The 27,131-nt window shown below is 44.2% G+C and overlaps 2 protein-coding genes and 1 pseudogene across 2 annotated transcripts; 1 reads left to right on the top strand and 2 right to left on the bottom strand.

The window, feature by feature from the left end:
• Window positions 1–1,855: 1,855 nt before the first annotated feature.
• LOC136457486 (protein DJ-1 homolog A-like) lies at window positions 1,856–5,399 on the bottom strand. Its single transcript, XM_066457518.1, has 7 exons — window positions 4,838–5,399; window positions 4,532–4,681; window positions 4,253–4,435; window positions 3,887–3,967; window positions 2,932–3,135; window positions 2,704–2,844; window positions 1,856–2,515 (listed from the first exon to the last, which is right to left on the bottom strand). Exons 1-7 carry the CDS (start codon window positions 5,183–5,185, stop codon window positions 2,315–2,317), a joined length of 1,308 nt encoding a protein of 435 aa, XP_066313615.1. The 5' UTR covers window positions 5,186–5,399; the 3' UTR covers window positions 1,856–2,314.
• A 3,016-nt stretch (window positions 5,400–8,415) lies between these two features.
• On the bottom strand, window positions 8,416–11,371 carry LOC136457485 (protein DJ-1 homolog B-like). The gene is made up of 7 exons (XM_066457517.1): window positions 11,201–11,371; window positions 10,887–11,099; window positions 10,651–10,800; window positions 10,382–10,564; window positions 9,354–9,428; window positions 9,045–9,254; window positions 8,416–8,929 (listed from the first exon to the last, which is right to left on the bottom strand). The coding sequence occupies exons 1-7, from the start codon at window positions 11,225–11,227 to the stop codon at window positions 8,600–8,602; spliced, it is 1,188 nt and encodes a 395-aa protein (XP_066313614.1). The 5' UTR covers window positions 11,228–11,371; the 3' UTR covers window positions 8,416–8,599.
• Window positions 11,372–23,670: 12,299 nt separating this feature from the next.
• LOC136457483 (protein transport protein SEC13 homolog B-like) lies at window positions 23,671–26,490 on the top strand (annotated as a pseudogene).
• The last annotated feature ends 641 nt before the right edge of the window (window positions 26,491–27,131 follow it).

Genomic DNA, 27,131 nt, shown 5'->3' with positions numbered 1-27,131 from the left:
TATTAGGGTGATGTCAACACAGCTCTAGGTATCTTGACATTGCCATTTCAACCGTCCTCCTTGGTTCTCTGTGACTAATATACAATTGTGTTTCCCAAGTCGTCTTCATAGCTCATAAATAATTCATGACATGACGTTTAGTTTGGATGACTTCAATCCTTTATAGGCCAATAGTTCATGGATGCCAACATCTGTCCTTGGCTTTACAATTTAACAAACAGAGACCTTCCCAACCCATTCTTTGATGCTGGGACACATCAGACAATGAAGCAGATGTCACCAGTCTGCCCTAAAACATATATCATTGGTCCTCTTGGAAAATGTTAAGCGTTGGACGTCAATATTTAGAATTAAAAAAATACAAACCAATCACTGTCTTTGAAGAGTTATTTATTGGAGGCTCTAGTGAGGTGCTCGTCTAGATTAGAATAGATACATTAGTGACAAGAACATTTAGATGTTGCTTGCATTCTTCAATAGATGAAAGTTCTATATCAGAAGGAAGCAAAAGTGATTGGCTATACAGCTCAAAGGTGATAGCAACAAGGGTTAGCCCACTGGCAATCTTGAACACCTGGAGCTCGGAGAGCCTTGCGTTTTTTCCATTTCATAATTTCAGGGGCAGTCTTGGTAAGAGTATGTCTTATTCTTCATTGACAGATTATAAAAGAGTGAAGTTTTTTTTTGTATTATTGTAACTCACAAACTGCAGTAATCAATATCTCTTTCCAGCGCAGTGATAAGTATTTTTTTATTAATAAGTGATTTTAAAATCAAATGTCTTAACATGAAAGGAGAGAGAGAAATCCGTCTAACAATGGAAATTTTGAGAAATAAAAAAATATTTGATATTGGTCGCCGCAAAAAAAAAGCGTGAGTCAGCAGCATTTATGTGGTCAATTTCATCACTAATGTGTGCATGATACATTATAGTATGATACAGATATGCGAAGCAGCGATAGGCAAAGTGGAAGGACCAATGCACTTGAACAAAAAGGGAATTCAGATCAGAATATAAATACATAAGCTTCTGCCCCATAATGCTGAAGCACTAGCAGTAGAGCTAAAACTATCCTCTGGTCAGTTGTCAACATGATATGGGAAAGCAAGTAAGCAACAATAGACAAGTGCTGAGTAAACATATCGATAACGAAGTTTCTATGAAGTTTCCAATAGTTACTTAACTATTACTGCCTTTTTCACAACCTACTTTCTCCACAGATTCAGTGCTAAAAACACCTTGAAACTAGGCCATTTCATGAAAGGTAGAAGGGACAAATCTTTACTAGCCAAAGTTATGCTGATCTGAACTCAGAGGGATGCTAAACAACATATAAAGTGCAAGTGATATGCAGTTACAACCAACTGGAGGGTTATCATATAGTGCGACAGAGAACCTTCATCCACTTCAAGGCAATATATGAATGGGACAGGCATCTATTGCAGGAATCTAATATAGATTGGTTAGAACACCACATTTTCTTCTACTCGCCAAAGCAAAAGTGATCCGCAGACTGCAGCCACTTATCGCTCTCACTCAGGACAAAAGGGAAAGATGCTACTTTCCTATAGCTTTATGATTATGTTATTTCCATCCACAAACTAGTATTCCTGACGCGAAAGTGACAATCATAATCATAACCCACCTAAGCTTTTCTATAGAATTCTGGAGTATGCAATGGATTCCAAGTCAAGAAATGACATTTCAGGGACAAGCTAAACAGAATGCTCTGAAGAGTATACTTTGACTTCTTGTACATATTCGTTCTTGTTTTCCCTATCTGAATGCTACATCTAAAAACTGCACATAACAGCAACAAAAAAGAAGAGCAGTACTAACGAGGATAAGAGTTCGTACATTGGGAAAGAGTACAATGCTTATCAAATCAATAGCTTACAGTACAGTTTATCATGACATGAGGACCAGATTCTGCCATTGTCCTGTGCTCTCTTGATTGACCAAACAGCTTCTTAACTTCGTGTAAATCCATAATGATCAGAGGCGGAGCAGGTGGGTGTTGGGACGGCAGCACCTCCACTTAGTGTTTCTTTGAACAGACAGGACAAGTATTTACAAGTTTTTTTTTTTCTCTCGAACACACGTAGGAGAGCTGCATATCTTTGTATTACAGGGAAAAGAAATGGTCCGCACAAGCTTGTACATTCTTGGCTCACAGTTTACAGTGTGATGTAATAGTACCATTCAACTGAAATCCTCAGGCAGCTATTAACAGTTCAGGCATAGAGACAGAACAGGTTTCTGGTATGTTTATCCACATTATTATACTTCTCACACCACCAGATCAGTGCAATATCACATAAAGATCAACTCCTTTGCTATACTGACAGCTTTATCTCGACCAAACAGTTTTTCAACAATGGCTAGGGCGAACTCTGTCGCAGTGCCTGGGGCTCTACTGGTGATAAGGTTACCATCTACAACAACCCTATGCTCACATGCACTCTGATCAGTGAGCAGGTGTAACATAGGTGGAAATGCTGTCGCCTTCTTGCCCTACAATGACACAGGTAGTTCAAAGTTAATACACCTCGCAGCTTTTTGTTCATACACTAATGCAGTTTCACTGAAACTTTAAGTCTTGTTCCAGGTTTTCTGCATTAATGTCGATGGTATTGAACTGAACATATAAGATAGGACTAATGCTAACAAGTGCATATGTTCATTGGGGCAGAGGAAAGTACCTTCAGTAAACCGTGCGGCTGAAGCACATGAGCTGGAGAGGCACATATTGCACCATATGGTTTATTTGATTCTGCCTGTTTCTTGAGTAAGTCAACAAGTTTCTTTGTACTAGCAAACTTCTGAGCACCTTGCAAACCTCCCTGTTTACAGATAAAATGCTTTTGTCAGTGAGAGACCCTTCAAGAGTTATACCCCGTTAATGGAAAATTAACTCAGCAGCCACATACCGGCATGACAATCAAATCAAATTGCATTTCAGTGGCTTCATCCAACATCATATCAGCAATTAGATTAAACTTATGGCGACGGGTAACAATTTGTAACTTCTCCTCCACCGATGCAACAATAACATTTGCTCCTGCTCTATGCAACACATCTATCAAATTGACAGCTTCAATTTCCTCTGAACCATTAGCGACTGGAACAAGAACCTAGAGACACATAAAAGGGAAAAGCATCAGCAAATATTAAAAAGTTCAGGTTAATACACCATAATTGGAAAACATTAGGATTAACGATACATCGCGTGTCATTTCATTGAGAGAGAAAAGAGGTATACAGACAAAGGTGAGGCTGAAACAGCACCACCCGAACACAATCAACCAGCTGGTTTCAGGATCACAGGGGCACCACAGGAAGAAAACTAGAAACACGACTAGACTGGTTCCTGCTGAAAACTCTCCTCTGTTAATGAAGGGAATGAAGGGCAGAGCTCCTGAGTCCCCCACTGTTAATGAAGGGAATGAAGGGAATGAAGGGTATCCAGAATATAAATAGCATCATGTAACATATATGCGTCATATGGTCGTCTTCTTTATGACTTTATACCAAAAAGAAAAACTGGTTCATGAATGTCGTTGTTCTTAGTCACTATCCTACTATGTACACAAGTTTGTGCGCCTCCATCTCAAAAAGGTAGGAAGAAGAAAAAGTTGCCCCTCCCATATTACTGCAAAAGTTTTTCCACATTCCTATGACTCAGTAATCACCAATAACTGATTACTAGTAACAGTTTTAAGGCAGATTGCTATATTGTTAAGGCAGGCTGCAATAAGTTACTCTTATCAGAAGCAATGATATAAATCACATGAATTCCATGAGGAAGAAAATGAGAAAGTAGCCTAAATGAATGGATACGATCTTTTTCTTTGTTTCCAGATGAAATTTAGTTCCATCTCATACCTGAGGTGTGCTACCACATTTCCATTCAACTGAATTAAGCTCTTCTATGGTATATTCAGCTCCATGTTGAGGGCGCAAGTACTGAAGGATAACAATTGCGCAATCATCAGGTAACGAAAGTACTTGTGTAGTAGATCATGTCAGATTTAAACAAAATTCTAATGTGGCCAACACTGTAACTTGTTGGATGAAGCCACAGATCAGTAACACAATTGCTTGATACAAAATAACTAGAGATAAAATTTAGCAAATTTCAGCTTCCTTGTGAACAATAACCACTAAGGCATACAATCAGCTATTTGGAATCCCCATGTTCTTAACATAGCAAAGAGACAGATGAGTGTCATGGCTTGTAATGTAGCTTACCAAAGGCCCAGCAACCTCCTCCATCTTCTCTTTGCCATACAGCTTCTCCACCAAAGCAAGACCAAACTCGATCGCTGTTCCTGGACCCTGGCTGGTGACGGCATTTCTGTCAACCACAACCCTCGAGTCCACAGGGATCACCTCTGCAGTGAACTTCTCCATGAACGACGGATAACAGGTCGCCTGGAATAACAAAACAGGCCGCCAGTTTCTCAGCGCGGTACATAATTCCAAGCAGAACCGCCGCACAGAATGACAGAATGCCGATCAATGTCGCACCTTTAAGCCTTTGAGCATGCCCCAATAAGCCAGCGTCACCGCCGGCGCAGCGCAGATGGCGCCGTAGAGGCCCCCATTCTCGGCGTGGGTCTTGACCATCTTCTCGAGCGCTTTGCAATCTCTGAGGCCAACTGATCCAGGCATTCCTCCCTACAGCACACAAATTTATCCACTGACCATCAGCGCGAAACGGCGAGGAAGCAAATGCGGGAGAGGAGGGCGAGGCAAGCTGAGAGCGTGCGTGACAGGGCCGAGACTGTCGGACGGCATGGTGACAGTGACCAAGGAGGGGGGACGCGTATGCACCGGCAGGGCGATGAGGTCGAAGGACTCCCCCTGCAGGTCGGCGACGCGGCTGTCGGCGACGAGCTTGACGCCGTAGGCGGCCTGCACAACGAGGCCGTCGTCCCCGGGCGGGTCGGCGGTGGCGACGGTGACCCGCGCGCCGGCGCGGTTGAGGACGTCGGCGGTGGCCGCCGCCTCGATGGGCTCCGTGCCGGCGGCCACCGGCACCAGCACCCGCTTGGCCTTCTCGCCGCCGCCGCCGCCAACTCCCGAGGCGAAGGCGCGCGCGAGGAGCAGGCCCCGCGAGGAAGCTCCGGCGGCTGCGGCGGCACGCTTCACCACCGAGGACGCTGCGGCCGCGGCGGCCATCCGGAATCGCCGACCCTCGCCGCGGGATTCTTGCCTTGTTACTCGGCGGAAAGGCGGTGCGGGAGCAGGACGGACTCCGGGAGAGGTGGGTCTCTATCCGTCTGTCTGGCTCGTTCCGCCGCTTTGGCTTTCCTTCCGGGGTCTCCCGAAGATCAGGCTACTGCCTTCTACTCCAGTATAGTTTTGGCAGTTGCCGTCGTGGGAGTGGGACTACGTGGCTGCGGATTCGGTTCGTCGCGAGCTGAGTCACCAGTCATGGCGGGGGTGGCCGTCAGGTGTCAACGAGTCGTCCGTCGCCGTCGTTTTCCTGCGTAAACTATTGGCCGTGACTCGTGTGCCGTGTCCTCGTGGGTCTTGCGCTGTGCCTGTCTGTGCATCACTTCGACGCGGCTTCGCTTTCAGCAGCCAGCCGGCGGTGCCCCTGCCTCCTCTCCTCTCCTGTGTGGTGCACTGGCGCGGACACTGGACAGTGACGAGGGCTTGCACTGTAGGTACGTGACGTGAATGTTATTTCTTCACTGTTTTTTTTCTTGATTACGGCAAAGGTTTATACGTCTTTGTATTAAGGCATGAAAAAAAGTTTTCGAACGCCCTAGTTTTAGTTTTGTTCGAGAATGATTTGGAAAAACCTTTCTCTGATGCACGTTTTCCGCCTTAAGCTATGACAGTCTGACATGTAAAAATATGGCCCTAATTCACGCGAAGGGATCAGTCGTGCCATTGTTCGAGGATGTACGCAAAGCTAGGATTTTTATCCCTTTAATAAAAAAGTTTTTTTTTATGCCATATGATATAATCGTTTCCACGTTTCTGGCGAACAGGATTCGGTGACACGATGGCACGGATCAGGTCGTGACATTGTTCGAGGATGTACGTAAAGCTGGGAATTTTATTACTCCATCTATTAAAGAAATAGAAATCTCATAAGTCAAAAAATCTCAAATTTGAATAAACTTCTAAAAAATAATGTCAACATTTGTATCTGTAAAAATATTTAGTAGAAATATATTTCATAATTAATCGAGTGATATTTATTACATATCATAAATATTAATATTTCCATATATTTAGTGTAATTTAAAATTATTTGACTTGTGAAGAAACTAGAATTTTATTCTTTTTAGTCTCTCCAGCATAGTGATGAAACGACCACAGACATCGCCGTTAACCATAAACTTCTTAGGATCTAATCGAAGCAAACATGCTTGTGTATACATAATATAAGAAGAGCTAGGGTTTGGACTGTGTTATTTGAGGGCCCTAAAGAACGGCATAATATGAACACGAGGGTCGTGTCGTGCTATATGACTAGGATCTTGGCATGATGGGCCATGTGGTTTGGCCTATATTTGGACCATATTTGATATATAATGCTACAGTATAATTTTCCAGTATTTCTTTACTATATCTCATCTAATTACTCAATAGATTATGAGAAATCATCGAAACTTTTGTAAAAAAGGATACCTACAATATATATCTTTTACAAGGTTTGAAATCTCCCATCATAGTTGCCGTTATGTCCTTATATATATAGCTACTAGACGGTCAAGCTATTTATTCGTATATACAATTTAGCCCCTGTAGTCTAATTTATCCTGCTATTAGTTGTTTGAAGAGGGACTATCGCTTAATGCCTTAGCTAGAACACTATTTTTTATACATCACGAGTGGACGAAGAAAACTAATAAACATATTCTAAGGATCAGTACGATATATGAAGACATGTCAGTGCCACAGATCATGCTTTGGTTGAAGCAAAGACTACGGCACGGAGTAGTACTCGACATTCAGCCTGGACGCTTTTTCATCGAAAACCGAACACCGAACCGAACCTAACTAAAACCGAACCGAATAGTCGGTAGTTCGGTTTTTTAGTTCGGTTTCGGTTTTGGATCCTAGGAACTTCGGTGTTCGGTTGAGGAGTCGGTTTCTGACCTGAACAGAACCGAACTACCGCAGAACCGAAGTCAGGCTCGCAGCAATCTCCGTGTTCGTCTGACCGTCTCCTCTTCCCCAATGTTTGATGGCCGATGCAGCCCACCAAGGCCCACGACGTACCTATCTAGGCAGGCCCGTGAGGCCTTAGCCCTCTCCCTCTCACAGTCTCCCCTCTCCCCCGTCCCCCCATGACCCGTCTGACTCCCTCTGGCCTCTCTCCCTCTCCCATCCGACTCCCCATCCCAAACCCTAAATCCAGCCAGCGGCGGCGCGACTGTGAGGTGTTCTAGCGAGCGCATAAGCGGTGGCGGGCGAGGTGAGGTGTGGACAAGCGACTACTACGAGCTGCGGCGGCACGGGCGCGGCACGAGGCGAAGGCGTGCTCGGTGGCTGCGCGGCGCGGCTGCTCCACGGCGCGATGGGAGGCGACGGCGGTGGCGCATCGCACGGATGCGAGCAGGCGACGGCGGTCTGTACGAGTGGAAGGTGGAGCCGGCGGCGCATCTGCTACTCCAGGTGAAGCTCCGCGCGTTGCGGATGCGAGCGACTGCGAGGGCTGGAGGTAGGCTCGGTTTTCTCGGTTTAAACCGCAAAACCGAAGTAAGAAACTGAAACTGAAATGGACGGTGTTGCATTCTCTAATTAACCGATCGGCTTCTCATTCTTAAAAACCGAACTTTTATGAAACCAAATAAACAAAACCGAATTGTCGGTTTAAACCGAATTGTCGGTTTAAACCGAATGCCCAAGGTGACTCGACATGCCTTGCACTTGCACGTTTAGAAGTCACCATCCGAAGTGACACAAAAGCACAAAAAAAACTTGTGTTTTATACAATTTCAACACATGATTTTTTTACACTCTAAGATTAAGATCCAACAGCCTCCATCCTCCTTCTACCTCTAGTCTTCTTCTACCTTAAGACAATCACAAGATCACAGATCCACATATCACAAATCATATATCATAGAAAATATTTTTTTTCTATGGAAGAACAAAATACAGAGAGGTGCACTGCTGCGTCACGCGTCATGTGTTTTTTTGTGAATTTGTACCTCACGTCGTGTGCTGGTGCACTGCTGCGTCATGTGCTGCTACGTAACGTGCTGGTGCGTCGCGTTGTGTTTTTTTTTCTTTGAGTCTGTTCGCAGATTTGACGACGAAGATAAACAGAGGCTATAATCCGATAGACTAAAATCCATGTGTTTTTTTTTATAAAACATACGTGTGTTGTATAGTATTTTTAAAAAACTAAACCGAAGCAGCGTGCCCAGTCCAAGTACCACCTCTATAAGTAACGATACTTTTTTGAGATTTTACTATACGAGATAATGTTTTCGGATCGATGTTATCAAGCGTGGAAGGTGGCCACGTTCCATGATCTCGACTGCAAAGGATCAAACACGATTCGGTGACACGACGGCAAGTGCGACCGGGGCCTGCACTGCACAGCTCCTCTCCGTCCGTGGTCCGTCAGACGAAGAGCAGGGCTTCCGCCACCTCCCGCGCCGCCTCGGGGCCGAGCAGCTTCTCCACGACGGCCAGCGCGAACTCCATGGCCGTGCCGGGGCTGCTGCTCGTGGCCAGGTTCCCGTCCACCACCACCCTGCTCCCGCACTCGCTCGGGTCCACCATGGCCGCGCACGTCGTCGCCTTCTTGCCCTCGAGGAGGCCGTGCGGCTCCAGCACCTCCGCCGTGGCGGCGCCGATGGCGCCGTACGCCCTCCCCGCCGCCGCATGCGCCTTCAGCAGCGCCACGAGCGCCTCCGTGCCGGCCAGCGTCTTCGCGCCGGGCATGCCACCCTGGTCCACGTGAGCAAGGCAGTCAGGGATGCAGTTGCACAACTCCATCAGCGTCATGTCAGCGACGACCGTATCGAGCAGGGTATAGCAGCAATGCAGAGAGCGATCGACTTGCCGGCACGATGACGAGGTCGAACTGCTGGCCGGCGGCGACGGCGGCGTCCAGCAGCGCGTCGGCGACGATCCTCGTGCCGTGGCGCGCGACGACGACCTTGGCGCCGCCCTCGACCGACGCCACCACGACGTCCGCATTGGCCCGGCGCAGCACGTCGACGGTCACGAGCACCTCCACCTCCTCGCTCCCGTTGGCCACCGGGATCAGGACCTGAGAATGTACAGTGCGTGGTAGAGGAGTCACCATGTTTGACATGAGGACAGATAGGAACTTTGGTTCATCTTTGCGATGCAGGCATGCAGCGATTACCTTGGGCGTGCCGCTGCATTGCCACTGAACCGGGTTCAGTTCCTTGAAGGCGTACCCGGGTTCATACCTGACCATCTAAACAAGAAGAGACACACGACGGTTGGTTCAGTTCACACTACTGCACAAAAGATTTTACGAGACGTTTTGAAATTAGACTCAGAGACGGACGTGCTTTTAAACCGTCCTGCCTCGGTTAATGTCTTGTATTAACTGAAACAGTCATTTTTTATTAATCAAGACGATCACAGTCAATCGTCTCGTAAAATCGATTTATCGAGGCGGTCACGTTATAAGGCCCACCAATATTGATCCACAGCTCGTTCGCCGGGCTAGGGCTGGCTGGGCTGGCCAGCCCCCTCCCATGAGCACTGTAGCAGCGAACCAGTCAGCAGTACCACTCTCTCACGTAAACAAACCAGCAACGATACGAATCAGCCAACCGATCAAGCCACCAGATCCCAGCCCGGAGAAAGCCCGTATCCATTATCCTACCGGATTTATATATAAGCCAGACTTAGGGTTAGTAGCTCACTCTCCCAGGCCTCTCTCCCACCCGCGGACATCCGCGCGCCCCTCCTCTATGGCGCGCAGAAAGCCGCGACCCTTCCCCTCCCTCTCCCTCTCCACTCCGGCGGCGGCGCGGGTTGCGCGGCCCTTCCTCCAGCGATGGCGCGGCGCCTCTTTCGACTAGGACGCGGCGCGGCGCCTCCTGCAGGCTCCCAGATCCGGCGAGGACGGCAGCTGCTCGCCACCACCAGCACCTCTCCGTCTTCCGACGCCACCAGCAGCACCTTTTCCATGTCCACAATTGGAACATACTACTACTAATAATTGTCTTTCTTTTCTCCTTTTTTCCGGTAAAAAAAATTCAAAACAATCCCGTATGGAGGAGTCTGAACTGACAAGTGAAAGAGTCTATGCAAGTCCTTTTCTTTTCAATCAATATAGGTGTAGAAAAAGAAAACAAATTTGTCTTATTCTACCTTGTTTCTCCGGTTTATAGTCAGCTAAGCCACGTTTTCACGTACCATTGATTTGGCAATCTCGTCGACCTTGTCCTTGCCATAGAGGTGTTCCACGAGAGCGAGCGCGAACTCCATGGCCGGCGCCGGGCCACGCCCCGTCACGACCCTGCCGTCGACCACCACGTTGGCGTCCACGGCGGCCACCTCCGCCGGGAACTTGTCCACGAACGCCGGATGCGCAGTTGCCTGCACGCACGTGTGTGAGGCTAAGACGTAAGAGTATCTTGAGTACGTAGACGCGCAGTGCGGATGACGAGGCAGAGGCAGATCACCTTGACGCCGTTGAGCAGGCCCCAGCGCGCCAGCGCCAGCGGCGGCGCGGCGCAGATGGCGGCGTAGAGCCCGCCACCGAGCGCCTGGCGCCTCACGATGCTCTCCAGCGCCGCGCAGCCGCCCAGGTTCTCCGCGCCGGGGACACCTCCCTGCACGCACGACGCGCGTCGTGAGCGCCAGCGACCTGAGTTCGACGTAGCACTAGACGAAGTTGCTGCGGGCGGCAGGTTCTTACGGGGAGGGCAACGAGGTCGTAGGAGGCGTCGGCGCAGTCGGCGACGCTGGCGTCCGCGACGACGGTGACCCCGTACATGGCATGGACGCGCAGGTCAGCTCCGGCTCCGGCGCCCGCAGCAGCGACGGTGACGTCGGCGCCCGCGCGGCGGAGGACGGCGATGGGGACGAACGCCTCCACGGGCTCCGAGCCCGCCGTGATCGGCACCAGCACCTGCGCAGCGCGGCACAGCAATGCACAGTCGTCCTCCGCCTTGCGTCACGGGCGAGGACGGTGTACAGGTACGGATGAGCAGGCCAGAGAAGAGTGTGTACCTTCTTGACGGCAGCGGGAGACGCCATCGGGAGGTCACCGGACCCACCGGCCTGCTCCTGCTCGCTTGCCGGAGTGACGGGGAATGGACAGTGGAGGCGGAGCACGCTGGTTAAGGTAGGTGGCCTTAAATACAGAGGCCGTGCCGCCAAGGGTCAGAGATGCACGCGCCGGCGTGTGGACTGTGGATGGAGTGGGGTGTAGGGAGCTGGGCACAGCTGGCGCGAGGTCAGTGGAGGACGACGGGTGCGGCGGGGCATTGACGACGCCGACGCAGGGAGGGTACACATGCCACCGCAATCATTGACCGACTCCCACGGGCCACGGTGGGTTGGATTGGGATTCGGGACGTGGAAGGAAGAGCACGGCGTGGCCCGGCCTGCTCCACGCAAAAATGTCACCGAATCGTCGAATCGCTCGCTCCGAATCCAATCCCCGATGCTGCTGGGAGTTGGAGATGGGGATGAAAACTGCTCGTCTCATTGGTCAGGTTTTGGCTGAATAAACAAATAAATAAATTGTTGTACTAATTGCACGTGTACGTACGTACGTTCGGTTTGTTTTTGGGCGCCAACTAAGTTTGCGGTTCTCCAACTCTCTCGGTAGTACCTCGATATCATGACACTGTAGTAGGACTAGGAACTAGGGCCTTGTGTGGTGTCTCCTGTAAGGTTTAGTCCCTATCATATTTGTACGTTTGACATATACATGAAGTATTAAATATAAATTTAAAAAATAACTAATTGTACAAATCGTGACTACTTTGCGAGACGAATTTTTTAAGTCTAATTAGTCCATAATTTGACAATGTGGTGTTACAGTAAACATGTGCTAATAACGGATTAATTAGGCTTAATAAATTTGTCTCGCGAATTACTAAGAATTTGTGTAATTTATTTTATTATTACTATTAAAACATTCCCAGATGATATCCAATGTGACACCACTAAATTTTAGCTCCTGAATTTAAACACCACGTGTGTGTATGGCCGAACAGCGGGCCCAGCCCAACTCAATTCCTCGTTGGGTCATTAGGGATGGAAAAGGTTTTCCTCACAAAAAAAAAAGATATAGAAAAAGTCCATTCTAGCCTCCTCAAATATAGATGCGGTGTTAGTTTTTTTTTTTCCATGAGGCCCTGCTCGCTTGGCTTATCAGCCGTACTTTTTCAGCGAATGAACGATGTTTTTCTCTCACAACAAATCAGCCAACGATACTTTTCAGCCTGTCTTTTTTGCCTTATTTGACTTGTCTTTTTCTTTACTTAAAAAAATCACATAACTTTGAATACAACCACCTAAGTATAGCATCGACACACATGTACGAATACAGTATTGTGCTGTGTCTTCTCTGGATGAGTGTGGTCTTTCTTAAACGAATTAGATAAGAGAGCTGATGATATATTAAAAAAAACGAACCAGGTAGTATAACGAATCAACGGTAACCTCGAAAAGTCTCTGTATTTATGACATTATAGTATGGTTGCGGCAGGTTCTACGGCTATAAAAATTCAAACATGGGAACTAAAGCTTGAGCACCATACAAAGTACAAAAGAAGTCTGACTGGTATGATTTACTACCGTTTTTCCAATGGAATCTTCATTGCTCTAAGCCTCATTGGCACGGCTCCTGCAGGGGCTTCAGCTCTGGCTCCTGCAGGAGTTGTGCCAAATGCCTGTTTTGGAAAGGGTTCCGCATGGGGAGCCGATCAAGAACCGGAGCTATTTTTTTGCCTGCGCAGGAGAAGCCTCAAAAATGAGCTTCGCGCGGCTCCTTGCTATGGGTTCACATCGTCTAATGCGAAGAAGCCGTTTTGCCAAACATTTTCCAGAACAGCTTCAACTCCTCCAGAGGAGCTGCTCCTTCAGAGGAGCCAGAGCCGGAGCCATTTTTAGAGAAGCCAGAGCCCTGCCAAACATGCCCTAAGTGCTTGAAAGGGAATTTCCCAGGTTGTGTATTTGCTTGGCTTTGAAGATCGTCAATTGAGGGATCTTATGTTAAAACCTATATAGACACGTATTATTTTTCAGTGAACTGCCTGTAGTACGCCATTACTACCTCCGTTCTCTTTTTTCCAGGCACACGCGCATATCAAGTTTTAAACTTCAAAATCTTTAACCAATAATTTAACTAATAAATTTTAATTATTATAACATAAACTTGATATTGTTAGATCTGTAACTAAATCCACTATCCAATTATCATAAGTTTATAAGATAAGTATAAAAGAAAAGAAAATAAAATAAATAGATGGCTAAAGTGTAATTTAGGAGACCGTGTTATGTCAAGTTGTGCCTTATAAAAGAGAATGGAGGGAGTAGTTTCATAGTAAGAGTCTTTTTCTTCAGTGGGGAAATATTACATAATGGCTTTGGACATTGATATTAAGTTTTAATGGATCGAGATAAAAAATCCCACAAAAAGTAATTAAATTTGCTATGTTCGCATGGCTTGCCATTACTCCCTATTTTGCGACAAAATCATGATCATTTGAAACAATACTCCCAAATCCGAATCAAATACTAGTATCATTTCCGTATCATACTATCCTACTTAATAATATTACTAGACAAATATACTCCATCCGTTCTAAATTATAAGACATTTTGATTTTTTCTAGATTCATAGTTTTTGCTATGCACCTAGATATACATTATGTCTAGATACATATTAGAAACTGTGTATCTAGACATACCAAAAGATATTATAATTTGGAATACAGGGAGTATATAATTAGCTAACAATTCAAAGTTTAATATTTGCTGGTGCATGCTATATTGCTAATCACCTCCTTTTTCAGAAATTAATTAACCAATCACGCAATAGAATTTTCAAACGATGATATTGTTTTGTGCATCATTAGTCAAATTAAACATATACACGAATGGTTTAGCTGCAGGTTATTATTTTTGAATTACTTATAATCTTATATATACAGTGTTAATTATATTGGCACGGCTGTTTGTTACATACATAAAAAAACAAAACTTTAATAATTCAAAAAAATATATGAAATGTGAAACACAAGGTAAATGTAAAACCCCCGAGAGCTAGCTCCTAGCGTGACAAAAACTATGCATGCGGGACATGCAGCACTGAGGCAACTTGAAAGGAAATTGGAAAACATTCAAACAAAATATATATAAGGCAGAATGATAGTAGCTGTGAAAGTATGAATCGCTGATATATAGCAATAATTGTAACACCCTAAAATTTATAATATTTTAAAAATAGGTGAATTAAATTTATTTATGCATTAGTGTGAGCATGCAACATAGAAAAAAAAATAATATTTTTATCAAATTAAAATCAAATATAAGGTCTACATACATGCTTATGCATTTATGCTGCTGCATATTATTTTTATATTGTGTGGTTTGAAATTAAATTTCAAATTGATTTGAATTTGTATTGAAAATTGGTTTGGAAAATTAGTTTAGAAAAAGAAAAGAAAAACTCTCTCCCTCTCTCATTTTCGGCTTGCTGGCCCAGTCGGCCTGTTCTCCTCCGCAGGCCTAGCCGCCCCTCTCCCGCACTTGGGCCGCTCCGCTCGGCCTTCCCTCTCCCGCGCCCTGCTCTTGGACCGGTCCAGCCGCGCAGCCGCCTCTTTCTCCCCGCGGCCTAGCCCAGCGCACCCAACACAGCTTCCCGCGCTCTCTCCTCTCGCTGACACGTTGAGCCCGCGTGTCAGGGTCATCTCCTTCCTCTGCTCGTGTCCGGCACGAGCACTGCCAATTCTGCCTCCACCACGCCGCGTCTTGGCGTGCTGCCCACGTTGCTCTGAGCCCCCATAAATAGCTCCTGACCCCGCACCACCACCTTCCTATCTCGCCCCAACGCAGCTGCCTCACATAGAGCTAGCAGCAGCGTTGCCGTAGCCCTTGAAATGAGCCGTCGCCGTCGAATTCACCGATTCACCGCTCCTTCGTCGTCGCGACCGTAACCCCGAGCTCCGCGAGAAGGTAAGGAAACCCTGGGTGCTTCTCTTGCTTTCTTCCTTGCACTCTGTTCTTTTACCCGCGTCGCCAAAATGCCACAAGCGGAACCGGGCCGCTACCGCACGCACCGCGTCGTTTCCGCGCCACCGCAACCCCATCCGAACCCTCCATTGAGTTCGCATCGAGCTTCTATTGCTTCTCGACCTCTTCCTTAGCCAAACGGTGGCTGGAACGTCGAAACCGACAGCTTCGGCGAGGTCCCGTCAATGGCACCGTCGTCAGGGCTCGCCGCCGTCTTTGTCGGCCGTTTCCCCTCCCCTCTGATCTGATCTGCACCATACGATTCCGATCCAACGGTCCAGATCTTAAGATACCTCTTCGCCTGTCATTTTGCCAAAAGGCCCTTATAATTATTTGGATCTCAACTCATCGTCCCTGCATTTATGCTAAAGAGTCCCTACACTTTTCTATATCATAACCCGTAGTCCAATGTGCAAATTCAGAATACGCCTTGTTCTTTTAAAAGCGTAGTTTCTTTCGGTTTAGACCAAAAATACGTTTTTATCTATTTACAGTTTTGCATCTAATCTTGTTTTAGCCATAAAATCTTTGTTTTAACTCCGATTTGGTCCGTTCAAGTTGTGTTAGATTCGTAATTGAGTAATCTACATGTTTATACTACTGTTAACTATGTTTTCAACTTTTAAAATTTGAGGTTAGATTTAATCTATTATTTTACTAAAGGAAATCTTGTTTAATTCATAACTTCTTCGTTTTAGCTCCGATTTTTGTGATCTTCGCGTCTGTGTATTCATAGCGAGACGTAGATTTATTTTACAAACTTTTCCTCTAGATTTTATGCTATTGGTGTACTATTATAATCTATAGCTTTTGTTTGATATGCATGATTGCTTCTGGATGCTTGTACGTTGCTGTGGTTATCGAGTATAGACGGTGAGCAATTCATGGGTGACCAAGAGTATTACTTTAACGAGCAGGATCAACAGGAGCACTTTGTTCAAGGAAAGTATAGCATGCAATTATCCTGGTTTCCTATCAACTTTAATACATTTAATTCATGTTGCATGTGTCATCTTAATAGGGATTCCGTAGAATTGAATTTATACCTTGTCACCTATGGGAGATGCATTAGGTAGCTTTGCTAGTGCTCAATTAAATCATGTTCTTGTAACTTGACTAATGGTATATGCAATAAACAATAAAATATGACTTTTTAGCAACTTGAAAACAGGGAGCTGTAGTATTTAGCTACTTTTCTAAATGTTTTAGATTTCTCTCCCTAAGGACTTATCTGTAAGTGATCATCCGGGACTTATAGTACAGCTGTGAGGGCTATATGGCTCTGGCTTTAGCTCAGTACGAGGACCTTTTTTCTAGCTTGTTAGAGGTTACCTTTATTGGCATAAGAATGACTTACCGAATCGGGTATAGTGCGGCCTTTGTCCCCATGTGTATAGGCTGCGCGTCAATGTGCCATCGGAAAGGGGGGCTCTACGTCTATTTGCCGAGTGAATCTAATGACCCTAACTTGTTAAACGAACCTTTGAAAGACTTCATAGTGAATCCTGCCTATTCACCTTGGAAGTGTTTTGAGAGTAATTAACCCGGACATATGGGTATCACGACTCACAGTGAAAGTGTACAACCTCTGCGGAATGTAAAACTGATATATTAGCCGTGTTCATGGTTACAAGCGGCCTTGAAACCCTTATGGAATAGATGGTCACTAAGAATTATCTGTTTATACTATTCATTATTCATGTTAAATGGATCATGTGTTTTACTTTGGGGCTAAAACAACTTGTTGCTACTTTTATGTTAAAATTATGACAACTAATGTCCTGTTCATTTAGGTTGGTTTGGTTTATAAGCCATGGCTGAAAGTACTGTTGGTTGGTTTGGTGTGAGAGAAATATACTGTTCGTTGGCTGATAAGCCATCGCTTATAAGCCAAATACGACCAAGCGAACATGCTGTAAAAGCTGAATGCTGTTAAACCTGTATCAAGCCTTTTGAGCCTCATGAACCCATCTTATACTTGTTGAGTACGACACGTACTTACGCTCGTTTATTTTTATTATTTGGATAAAAATCCTGGATAGGTAACAAATGGCTATGGTAATAACGATTTTCCTGAGGATTACTAGACTTGTGTTCAACCAGTTGACGTCCCTGTGATATAGAGCTTCCACGAAAGATTTTTCTTTATACTTCCGCTACATTAAATGTGAAGACTATGTCTTATTATTCGTGATGTAATAAACATTTATGATGATACTATTTATAATTTGTCAGGTTACATGTGTGACTGATCTCTGGACGCACATAAAATTTTACATCCTATTTTATTCTTAAAATCGAGCATAACAGTAATCAATTAGTGCCAGCACGCCGACCTCTATATATATAATATATAAGTATTCTCCTGGAGTCCTGGTCGCTCAAGTTCGTATACTCTGAGCCTGATCTCCCTCCCTCCCTCCTCTATTTTTTTTTTTAATTTGAACATCTTTTGTAAACTAATTCTAAATCTAATATTATTTATTTTTTATTTTTAAATCTAACATTTTTGACCGCGCTTATTACTATGATGTAGCAAAATATCTATGTTACGTTATGTATGATAACATAACGAGAGAGATGACGTAACGACAAGAAGGACCCTGACCGGTCTGCCGCTGCACCGATATTAGCGCGGCAACACGCCACGGAGAATTGCGCGGCAAAGCTAGGCATGGCCTGAGCAATAGGCCTGCCCGCACGGCCTGGCATGGCATCTAGGCCTGCTGCACTGTAGCGGTGTTGCTGACGGCCCTACCTACGTCTACATGACTGCACCAGAAATCATGTCTGGTCATCACATGCGAGTATTGGAACCATGCCCAGGGAGATCACTGTAAACAGTAAGTCGACGTCATCGTAAAAATCTTTTTTTTCTCGAGTTACTGAAAATCCGTTTTGTGTTTTATGTTGTCTTCAACTATATTTTTATTTCGTAGGGATAGTTTACGAAGAAGTGTCGTCCATAAAACATGGTAAAGTTGATCACATGCGTTTTCGGCATGGTTGGACTTGCTGAAACTTAGCTAAAACTGGCTGAAAAATACTATTCTGGCTGAATTGTTGTGAAAGAAAAACACTGTTTCAACTGAAAAAAGAAGCCAAACAAGCCGGTTTTAAGGTATACCAAACGGGGCCTTGAAGATAAATATGATGAATCGTTAAACGATTTTTCCCTTGCTTTAATAAAATTCATAGGGCACATTTGAGCCCCTTTGGCACGGCTCATCTAAAACGACTTCACCGGTGAAGCAAAAATCGGTGAAGTAAAAAAAAACTAATTTTTCTCGGCTTCTAATTCATTTTAACCCTAACTTAAAAAAAACGACTTTACGCTGCAGTGTCTCGATTTACGCAAAATATATGAAACCGAAATCGGTATAAGCCTGCTAAAGAGACACTTGGTGTACGCAGCAACCAAACGTCCCTCGGCGCTCCAAATCTATTTGAGCGAGCGTTCACTCAATTCTTGTTAAGCGAAAGAGCGTGCAGGCATGAACCACACTGCCGGCTGCTGATGTCACTATAAAAAAAATATTTATTTTAAATTACTATAACTTTTGAACTTTGTAGTGACACAAGCCTCAATTTAGAAGGTGTGTCGAGGATGTTACATAGAGTGTTCAGATACTAATAAAAAATAAATTACATAATTCGTCAGTACTCTACGAGACGATTTTTTTAGCCTAATTAATTCGTTATTAGCATATGTTTAGCAAAATATTGTCAAATCATGGGTTAATTAGGTTTAAAAAATTTGTCTCGTAAATTAGTCGTAAATTATATAATTAATATATATTTAATACTTTATATATATGTCTAAATATTTGATGCAACACTGATTAAAATTTAGGAGGGGCAATCAACCCCCGCTGCTCCACTCTCCGGCCCTAGCAGTCGTGCAGACGTAGACAGGGCCTGCTCACTGCAGCGGTGACGCTGACGGCACTGTAGCGGTGATGCATGACATGACGCCAGGCAATCGATGAAAGCAAAACCACGCGTAGCCACGAGCCAGTATATACTAGCTGGTGTGACGCTGCAGCAGCGACAGCTTCGTCGGCTCGCATGTTTTTAAACTCGATTTAATTTATTTATTTTTTATTTAAAATAATATTTTTCTCTTATAAATTTATCCAATATTCTTTCAAACCATTCAGATTTTCTTTAGAATTCCAAGTGAATAGGCCCGTCGTCTCGTCGACCTCACACTGACAGGGGCGTACGAACTCTTCAGTTCCTACTCTCTAGTGCACTGTCTCCATCGTCCATCAGTGTTTATATATGCTTTCGATTCGCACAGGTTATTAGAATAAAAACAGATCCGCGATATGATTGAACCTGTTGGCTTGAGTTGGTTTATATGTCGTGTTTTTTTAGTTAGTGAATATTATTTTTTCTTATATTAAATTAGCTAATAATATTTTCAGTTATGATTTATCAGCTAAACAAGTCTAAACGAAGAGGACGAATAATCATATTGGTATGGCAGCGGCGGCAGGAGCAGGCGCGACAAATTTTCTGATGTTGGCACAATTTGCTAAAGCAACTGGTTGCTTGAAAAGGCCTCGAGCAGGCAGTTGCTCTGGGAATGAGGAGAGTTATTTTGGCGACGGAGGCAGTTGTACGTTATTGCTGGGGCCTTAGCTAATCCTTGCTTCGATAGACCTGTGCTTGCAAATGTGAAACCTTTATAATATGACCGGATTGCTGTAGCCGATGCTGATCCCCATGGTTATATGTTAGAATATATGACCAGATTGCTTTAATTATTTATTTATTTAGTCAGTCGTTGTAACGAATTCAACACATTACTTTCACAAGGGCTAGTACTGTGTTTGAACCGTCAAGAAGCGAGGACTAGTACTATGTTTCAAGAGTACTGTGTGAACAGAGCGAGGACTAGAACTACGTGCGTGCGCTGAACAGAGCGAGGACTAGGGCCCGTTTAGTGAATCTTGCGGCTTAGAGCACTAAATATAGACGAAAAAAACTAATTGTACAGTTAGGTGAAAAATCACGAGACGAAACTTTTAAATCTAATTAGTCCATAATTAGATACTAATTATCAAATACAGACGAAAGTATTACAGTAGTCAAAATCTAAAATTTTAGGCGAGGCCTAGTACTTACCCTAGCAGTCGTGCAGACGTAGACAGGGCATTAGATTTAGAATTAGTTTATAAAAAGTGTTAAATTAAAAAAAAATTCCCCTCCTCATTGCTCAACAATACGGTTCAGTTGCAAAGCAGCAGATCCAACCTATGACCGTGATGAGGCGGCGCAACAGCATGATGGCGACCATGTTCTTGGGCGCTATTCTTTTCGGATCCCTAGCAATGCAAGCACAATGTAAGTATTCGTTCCTATATGTACATACGTTATTAGATGTGTGTGTGTGATAAATATTCTCATCTTGGAATTGTTGAATATATATAGTCACTGATCACAGTGAGTATGTATTAAATATATATAGCTATATATTGATGAAATGATGAGCATGGAAATATAAGCAAATTCTGCAGGTCGTCCTCACTCCTCATGAGCTATTGGATGCCAGCGGAGGGTCGGTTGATACCACCATTGCTAACTCTACGTCGCCATTAGACGTTGAGAGAAAGAACGACGAGCTTTTGATGGTGTGCTTGAAGTACGAATGCGATAAATTCCAACCTAATGGTACTTGCTTCTGCTGCGAGGTCGCCAGCGATTGCTACTTGACACATCACGAGTGTGTGGTTAACTGCAAGCGGCCTAATTCTACTTAGATCATATATTTAGCATTTTGATGCAAACGCGTGCTATGCTAAGATCAGTCCGGACTAAAATATTGTACGTTGAGATGTATCATGCACTTTGCTATAAATAAATTTTGTTTCCATGGATTTTTTTTGTTGAAATATAAATAATTGCCTCACATGCTTTCTTCGTGTTCTCTGTCTTAGTTTCATTTCATTTAGATTAATTGATCAAAGAAATCAGTCAGCAAATATCACTTACGCCGTGTTTATAAGGCTAAAAAACAGTCTTTCTATGACTTTCTTCCTCTTTATTCATGCAAAAAAGAAATCAGTCAACAAATATCACCAAATATTTGTTGTTGTAATGACAGTCAAGCTTCTCCTTTCTGGAAAGGTGTGGTTTGGGCTTTGCAAGCAGCCCATATGGGCATCATGTGGAATGTAGGCAATGGCAAGAAGATTAGATTTTGGGATGGCTGGGTAATTCTAGCCTGGCTATACAATTTTGACCCTTATATGTCATTAATGAATAGCAGGGGAAAACAATTGATCAGGTTTGGGATGGAGAAACTCCGAAACTCTCTTTTAGGAGGTCTGTTTCTGAAAGGCTAATGGGTATGTGGTTTGAACTATTAGGAATTATAGAGGAAGTCAACTTAGTTGAGGAAGAAGATCAAATTATTTGGAGCTTTAGCTCTAATGGCCAATTCTCGGTTCAATCTCTGTATGCTGTTATTAATCATAGAGGCATTAGACCTGTGTATGTTCAAGCTGTTTGGAAACTAAAAATTCCTCCGAGAGTCCAGATATTTTTATGGCTTCTCTCAAAAAATAAGGTGTTGACAAGAGATAATTTAGCTAAGAGGAGAAAATTGGATGATTTGACTTGTCTTCTCTGTTCTGAAACAGAGACAGTCCATCATTTATTTTTTGAATGTTGTGTTGCCAAGCATATGTGGTCAGCTCTAGCTAGCTGACATTCTGGGTTTGGTTGGACAATGGAATTATGAACATGTTGTCTCTCTTTGGATAGCAAATAAAAAAAAAATTGTGCTAGTTAATGTGGTGAATGCGGCTGCCATGTGGTGTTTGTGGAATCTGCGTAACAGAATTTGTTTTCAGGGAGAAGTCTGGATGGGTATGAAGAAGGTGCTGACGGAGATTGCAAGAACTTTAAGAAGATGGTGGAGACCGATGTACAAGGCGTCGATGGAGGAGGAACTGATGGTGGTGGTTCAAAAGATCGAGATGGAAGCAAACAGACCACCTGGAATCGGCTGGAGTCCATTACTTTCTCAAGCATCGGTGTTGCAGCCCTTGGTGGCGGACTGTATCGCTGTGGTTCAGCAGAGTTCTGATTCTGTAATGCCTGATAATCCGGATGCGTTGTCTGGCCTTTAGGCCTTTTCTTCGGCGGGCGCGCCGTTACGCATTGAACTTGAACTGTAATGTTTTGACGCTTTATGATCAGTATATAGCGGGGGAGACCTATGTTTTAAAAAAAACAAATATCATCTCCCCTCAGGCCTTCACTCTCATCAATCACGTAACATTAACGCCCCCATCTTTAGACTGTACCAAAATAAACCAAATTCATGAAGCCAGCAGTAGCGGCCTGTGTTCTACCGTCTGCTATGTTAGATACTCCGTACATCCTAGCCGCAGTCTGTTCGTTTGGCTGTGGCTTGTCGTAAACGATCGTAAATTTTCAGTCGGAACAGTATTTTTCTCTCACACAAACCAGCCAGCATTACTTCTTCACGAACCAGCAACGATACGAACCAGCCAACCGAACAGGCCCAGATTTATTCTAGCCTTCTACCCGTATCTCATTATTTATTATTTTCACTTTTCAATATAGTTTTTTTAATGTGCTTTATGCCCGAGTTTCATTAAGTGTAGATCACTTTCTCAATGTATATTTCTCCTTTCTCAATAGTTTTTTATATCTCGCCTTCGCATTTACTATACTCCCTCTGTCCTAAAATAAGTGCACATCTCGCATATCAAGGAATCAACCAATCTCAAGTTTGATTAACTATATACAAAAATACACTAATGTTTATGATACCAATAAACATCATTAGTTTAATCATGCCATATATTATCATAGTAAACTTATTTAGAGATACAAATGTCAATACTATTTTCTATAAATCTAGTTAAACTTAAAATTGATCGATTCCTCGAAATACGAGATGGGCAGTTACCCCCCTCCGTCCCAAAAATAAAGCACACATTACATATATTGGGGAGTTAAGCTCTTAAGTTTGATTAGCTATATAGAAAATGATATGAATACTTGTATCTCTAAATAAGTTTATTATGATTGTATATTTCATGATCAATTTAATGATGTTTATAGTACATCATAAATATTAATACTTTTCTGTATATATTTGATCAATTTAAAAGATTTGACTTCTCGATAAATGAGATATGTATTTTTTAGGAGAGATTTTTTTTTCTCGAACAGGCATTTTGCCAATATTTCATTAAGCAGAGTTTTTTTGAGGAGAGATATGCATTTGTTTTAGGACTCAGGAAGTATATCACACCTTTTTTTTTACTCTTTCATTAATTTCTGTGCTGATAGCTAAAATATCAAATAATATCGGGCGGAGTGAGCATGTAGACAAGGTGGTGCGGGCCTAGTCGGATCGAAGACAGCCCCCGGCAGATGACCGCCGGATCGCATTTGTGAACCGAGCCCGGTTTGATGGGCTTGGCCCAAAAGGCCGTATAGGCCAAGCGCCGTCTAGTCCTCGCCTGTTTCCTTCCGCTGCAGCAGCGGCAGCGGCAGCGATCCCCTCCTCCGGTCCACCCTGCACGCCGGCTCCTCCTCATCCTCGCCCCCTCCGTCCGCGGGTAAGCCAAGACCTCTCCGCTCAATCTTCCATCCCCTCCGCTGTACCCTGTGATCTGTTCCTGACCCGCGTCGAATCGATTGGTCGTTTGATGTGTAGTACTAGTACCACACCCAGCCAGCCTAGGTCGTGGCGGCGAACCCTACGGGGGCGTGTGTTGGCATAGTGACGGATTTAGGGAGGACGCTGTTATTAGTTTGGTAGGTAGTATATCGAGGGGTTTCGCATATCCAACCCTTGATCCCTCCGGTTTCGGGTCTCCGGGACCGGGACGTGTTCACTATTCCTGTAGGTGAATCCAGTATTTGTTTGTACGTTTCCTGCTGCAAACGTATGCTGCTAGGTTGGTTGGCGATAGATGCAAATATTTGATTTGTTCTCAAAACCATGTTGCCATGTCTTGTATGCTTGTATTGATTTGTGCTGGATGTTTCTGAAAAACAAGTTTGCTTTTGCCTTGGATTCATAAAAAAGATAATAGAATTAAACAATCCAGCCTTCTATGGTAGCATCTCTCTCATCAAGTTAAGAAGTTTGTGGTTGAGTTCGTACGTTATTTTCGTGAGATTAGTATTTAGTAACGCCACTATCTGCATATTTTTTTTTTTTGCTTCAACCTCTCTCTTGTGCAGTTTTTCTGCGCAGAGGGTACCCTTGTGTCAGCTGCTTAAGTTTCGTTCAGCTCTTTTCGGTCTATTTCAGGGCTTAATTATGAATAGATGTGGTTTTGAGAGGGTTCGAAAATTTCAAAGAAGTGGAAAAGACATTATCATACCAGATGTACTGCATTTTATGTGTATATGCTGGACTATGTCTTCTCATTTCTCTTCCAAAAATAATTCCCAATCACCATTCATGCTTCTGCAGCTTTTCCTCTCAGGATGCCCCCTGTGTCGGTTGTTGAAGCTTGTTTAAGCTCTTTTTGGTCTATTGCGGATTTTTTTAATATGAATACAAGTGGTTTTGAGAGGGTTGCAATCTAAAAAGTTAAAACCATGTTATTGTACCAAATGTTTTCGCTGCATTTTATGCATATATGCTGGACCGTGTTTTCCTACTTTTCTTCCAAAAATAAGTTCCCATCACCATTCATGAACATTTCTAACACGGTGGATTGGTGTTATTTTTCTGATGCTGCAATAAATATACCATTGCCAGTATTCTAAGCTTGATAAAGCTAATTTAGATGAAATGTATTGTTCAGTGGTGCATCCTCAATCATCATGTGTTTTAGTATTCAATCTGGCGAATGATGACTTTGGCCCAATTGTGGAACACACACACACACATGGGATTGTGTATACCATCAGTGTTCTACATTGATGTTGTTGTGGTTGCAATATGGCATTCCATCAACTCCATATGAATATATGATGTTTGGTCTCATTTTTTAGCTGCTAAGTGTGCATACCTTATGTACTTACATTATTCTTTGATTTATCACTTATCTGATATCCTTGCTTTTTAATCGTATAGGAGACTGAAGTGGTGGACACAGAAGAAGGTTGTCATATTGTTAAGTTAAAGTTAGATCATTGGAACAATGCCGCCCCATAAGATCGAGACTGGGCATCAAGATGTGGTGCATGATATCGCCATGGATTACTATGGGAAGCGACTAGCTACAGCCTCCTCTGACAACACAATAAAGATCATTGGCCTAAGTGGAAACTCGCACCAGCAGCTTGCAACTTTGAGTGGACACCAGGGCCCAGTATGGCAAGTCGCATGGGCTCATCCCAAGTTTGGTTCCATGCTCGCATCCTGCAGCTACGACGGCCGGGTGATCATCTGGAAGGAAGGAAGCAAGCCTGATGAATGGGCACTGGTACACACCTTTGCTGATCACAAGTCCTCTGTGAATTCCATTGCATGGGCGCCTCATGAGCTGGGTCTATGCTTGGCTTGTGGTTCATCAGATGGGAACATTTCAGTCTTCACTGCTCGTTCTGATGGAGGTTGGGACACCACACGTATTGACCAGGCGCATCCAGTCGGTGTGACCTCAGTTTCATGGGCTCCAGCAATGGCACCTGGGAGCTCTAATCAGTGCGGGATCTTCTGTTCAGTTTGAGTATGTTCAGAAACTCGCTTCTGGTGGCTGCGACAACACGGTGAAGGTGTGGAAGCTCAACAATGGGAGTTGGCGGATGGACTGTTTCCCTGCCCTACAGATGCACAAGGACTGGGTGAGAGACGTTGCGTGGGCGCCAAACCTGGGCCTTCCAAAGTCCACCATCGCCAGCGCCTCTCAGGATGGAACAGTCATTATCTGGACAGCAGCAAAAGAAGGCGAGCAGTGGGAAGGCCGGGTGCTGTATGATTTCAGAACCCCTGTGTGGAGGCTGTCATGGTCACTGACTGGGAACATATTGGCGGTGTCTGATGGCAACAACAATGTGACCCTGTGGAAGGAAGCTGTGGATGGTGAATGGCAGCAAGTGACGACTGTTGAGCCATAGGTCCATAGGTCTCTAGAGTTGTTCCTCACCTATATTCCCTAAATAATTATAGTTTTCGTGTAAGGTAAAGCTATGTCCCTCCCTGTGGAGCTGTTTGTGGTTCATAGCTATTGGGAAGGCATGACTGCAAGAGACATGGTTTCAGGCTCGGGCCGAAGTGAAAAATTGACTATGTGGATCATTCTGTTTCTCGATTCAGTACCTTTCTCTTTCCCATGTTTAATTCGTTAATTCACTTGGTGGTTCATATATCAGCTATTCTGTTCAGGGTAATGGTTAATTGGATGCTTTCTGCATTGCTGATGTAAGCTTTGCACTTGTAGCCCAAGTTATCTCCAGTGAAACTGTGGCCCTGTTTGAATCCATGGGTTAGAGTTAGTTTGGGCTAGTTGGAGCTCAACTAGCCCTAAAGTAGCCAAACAGGAGGGCTAGAGTGGGTTATTTGCAACTAGCCTACCCTAAAAAACTATCCCCCCAAAGAGGTGATTATTTGGGCTAGTTGGGGCTATTTGAGGTGGGGTCCACTGTTTTCTCTCTACTTTCACCCACACCAATGATTTGGAAAGCACATTTTATTATCATTTTAACCCTTGTATCCAAATATCTCTTAGGCTAGAGTTAGTTTAGGGCTAATCCTGAGCTAAAAACTAACTCTAACCTCTAGCTGTGCTAGAGTATCCAAACAGGGCCTGTGGCCAGACAGAAGATGAAGCCAGGCATAATTTGGTCCACTGGTGTCAGCGAGGGGCCAAGGCCAAAGAAAGCCTCGTGTGCCGAGGCGCCTCTTTGCAGCCCACAATCACTCGCTTTCCTTCTATATCCTGTTGAAGTACTCGTCATTTTC

The sequence above is a fragment of the Miscanthus floridulus genome, chromosome 6 (assembly GCF_019320115.1).
Source record: "Miscanthus floridulus cultivar M001 chromosome 6, ASM1932011v1, whole genome shotgun sequence".
Classification (NCBI taxonomy): Eukaryota; Viridiplantae; Streptophyta; class Magnoliopsida; order Poales; family Poaceae; genus Miscanthus; species Miscanthus floridulus.
The sequence above is the reverse complement of the archived record's forward strand: the minus strand, read 5'-3'. Positions and strand labels throughout refer to the sequence as shown.

What these genes read in the sequence shown, in the direction of transcription:
- LOC136457486 (XM_066457518.1), bottom strand. Translation starts at nt 5,185, where the DNA reads ATGGCCGCCGCGGCCGCAGCGTCCTCGGTGGTGAAGCGTGCCGCCGCA. An exon ending in GCATGCTCAAAGGCTTAAAG is followed by an intron (nt 4,436 to 4,531) that starts GTGCGACATTGA and finishes TTGTTATTCCAG; the next exon opens with GCGACCTGTTATCCGTCGTT. An exon ending in AGGAGGTTGCTGGGCCTTTG is followed by an intron (nt 3,968 to 4,252) that starts GTAAGCTACATT and finishes GTTATCCTTCAG; the next exon opens with TACTTGCGCCCTCAACATGG.
- LOC136457485 (XM_066457517.1), bottom strand. Translation starts at nt 11,227, where the DNA reads ATGGCGTCTCCCGCTGCCGTCAAGAAG. An exon ending in CTCCCGCTGCCGTCAAGAAG is followed by an intron (nt 11,100 to 11,200) that starts GTACACACTCTT and finishes CGCGCTGCGCAG; the next exon opens with GTGCTGGTGCCGATCACGGC. An exon ending in TCGACCTCGTCATCGTGCCG is followed by an intron (nt 8,930 to 9,044) that starts GCAAGTCGATCG and finishes CACGTGGACCAG; the next exon opens with GGTGGCATGCCCGGCGCGAA.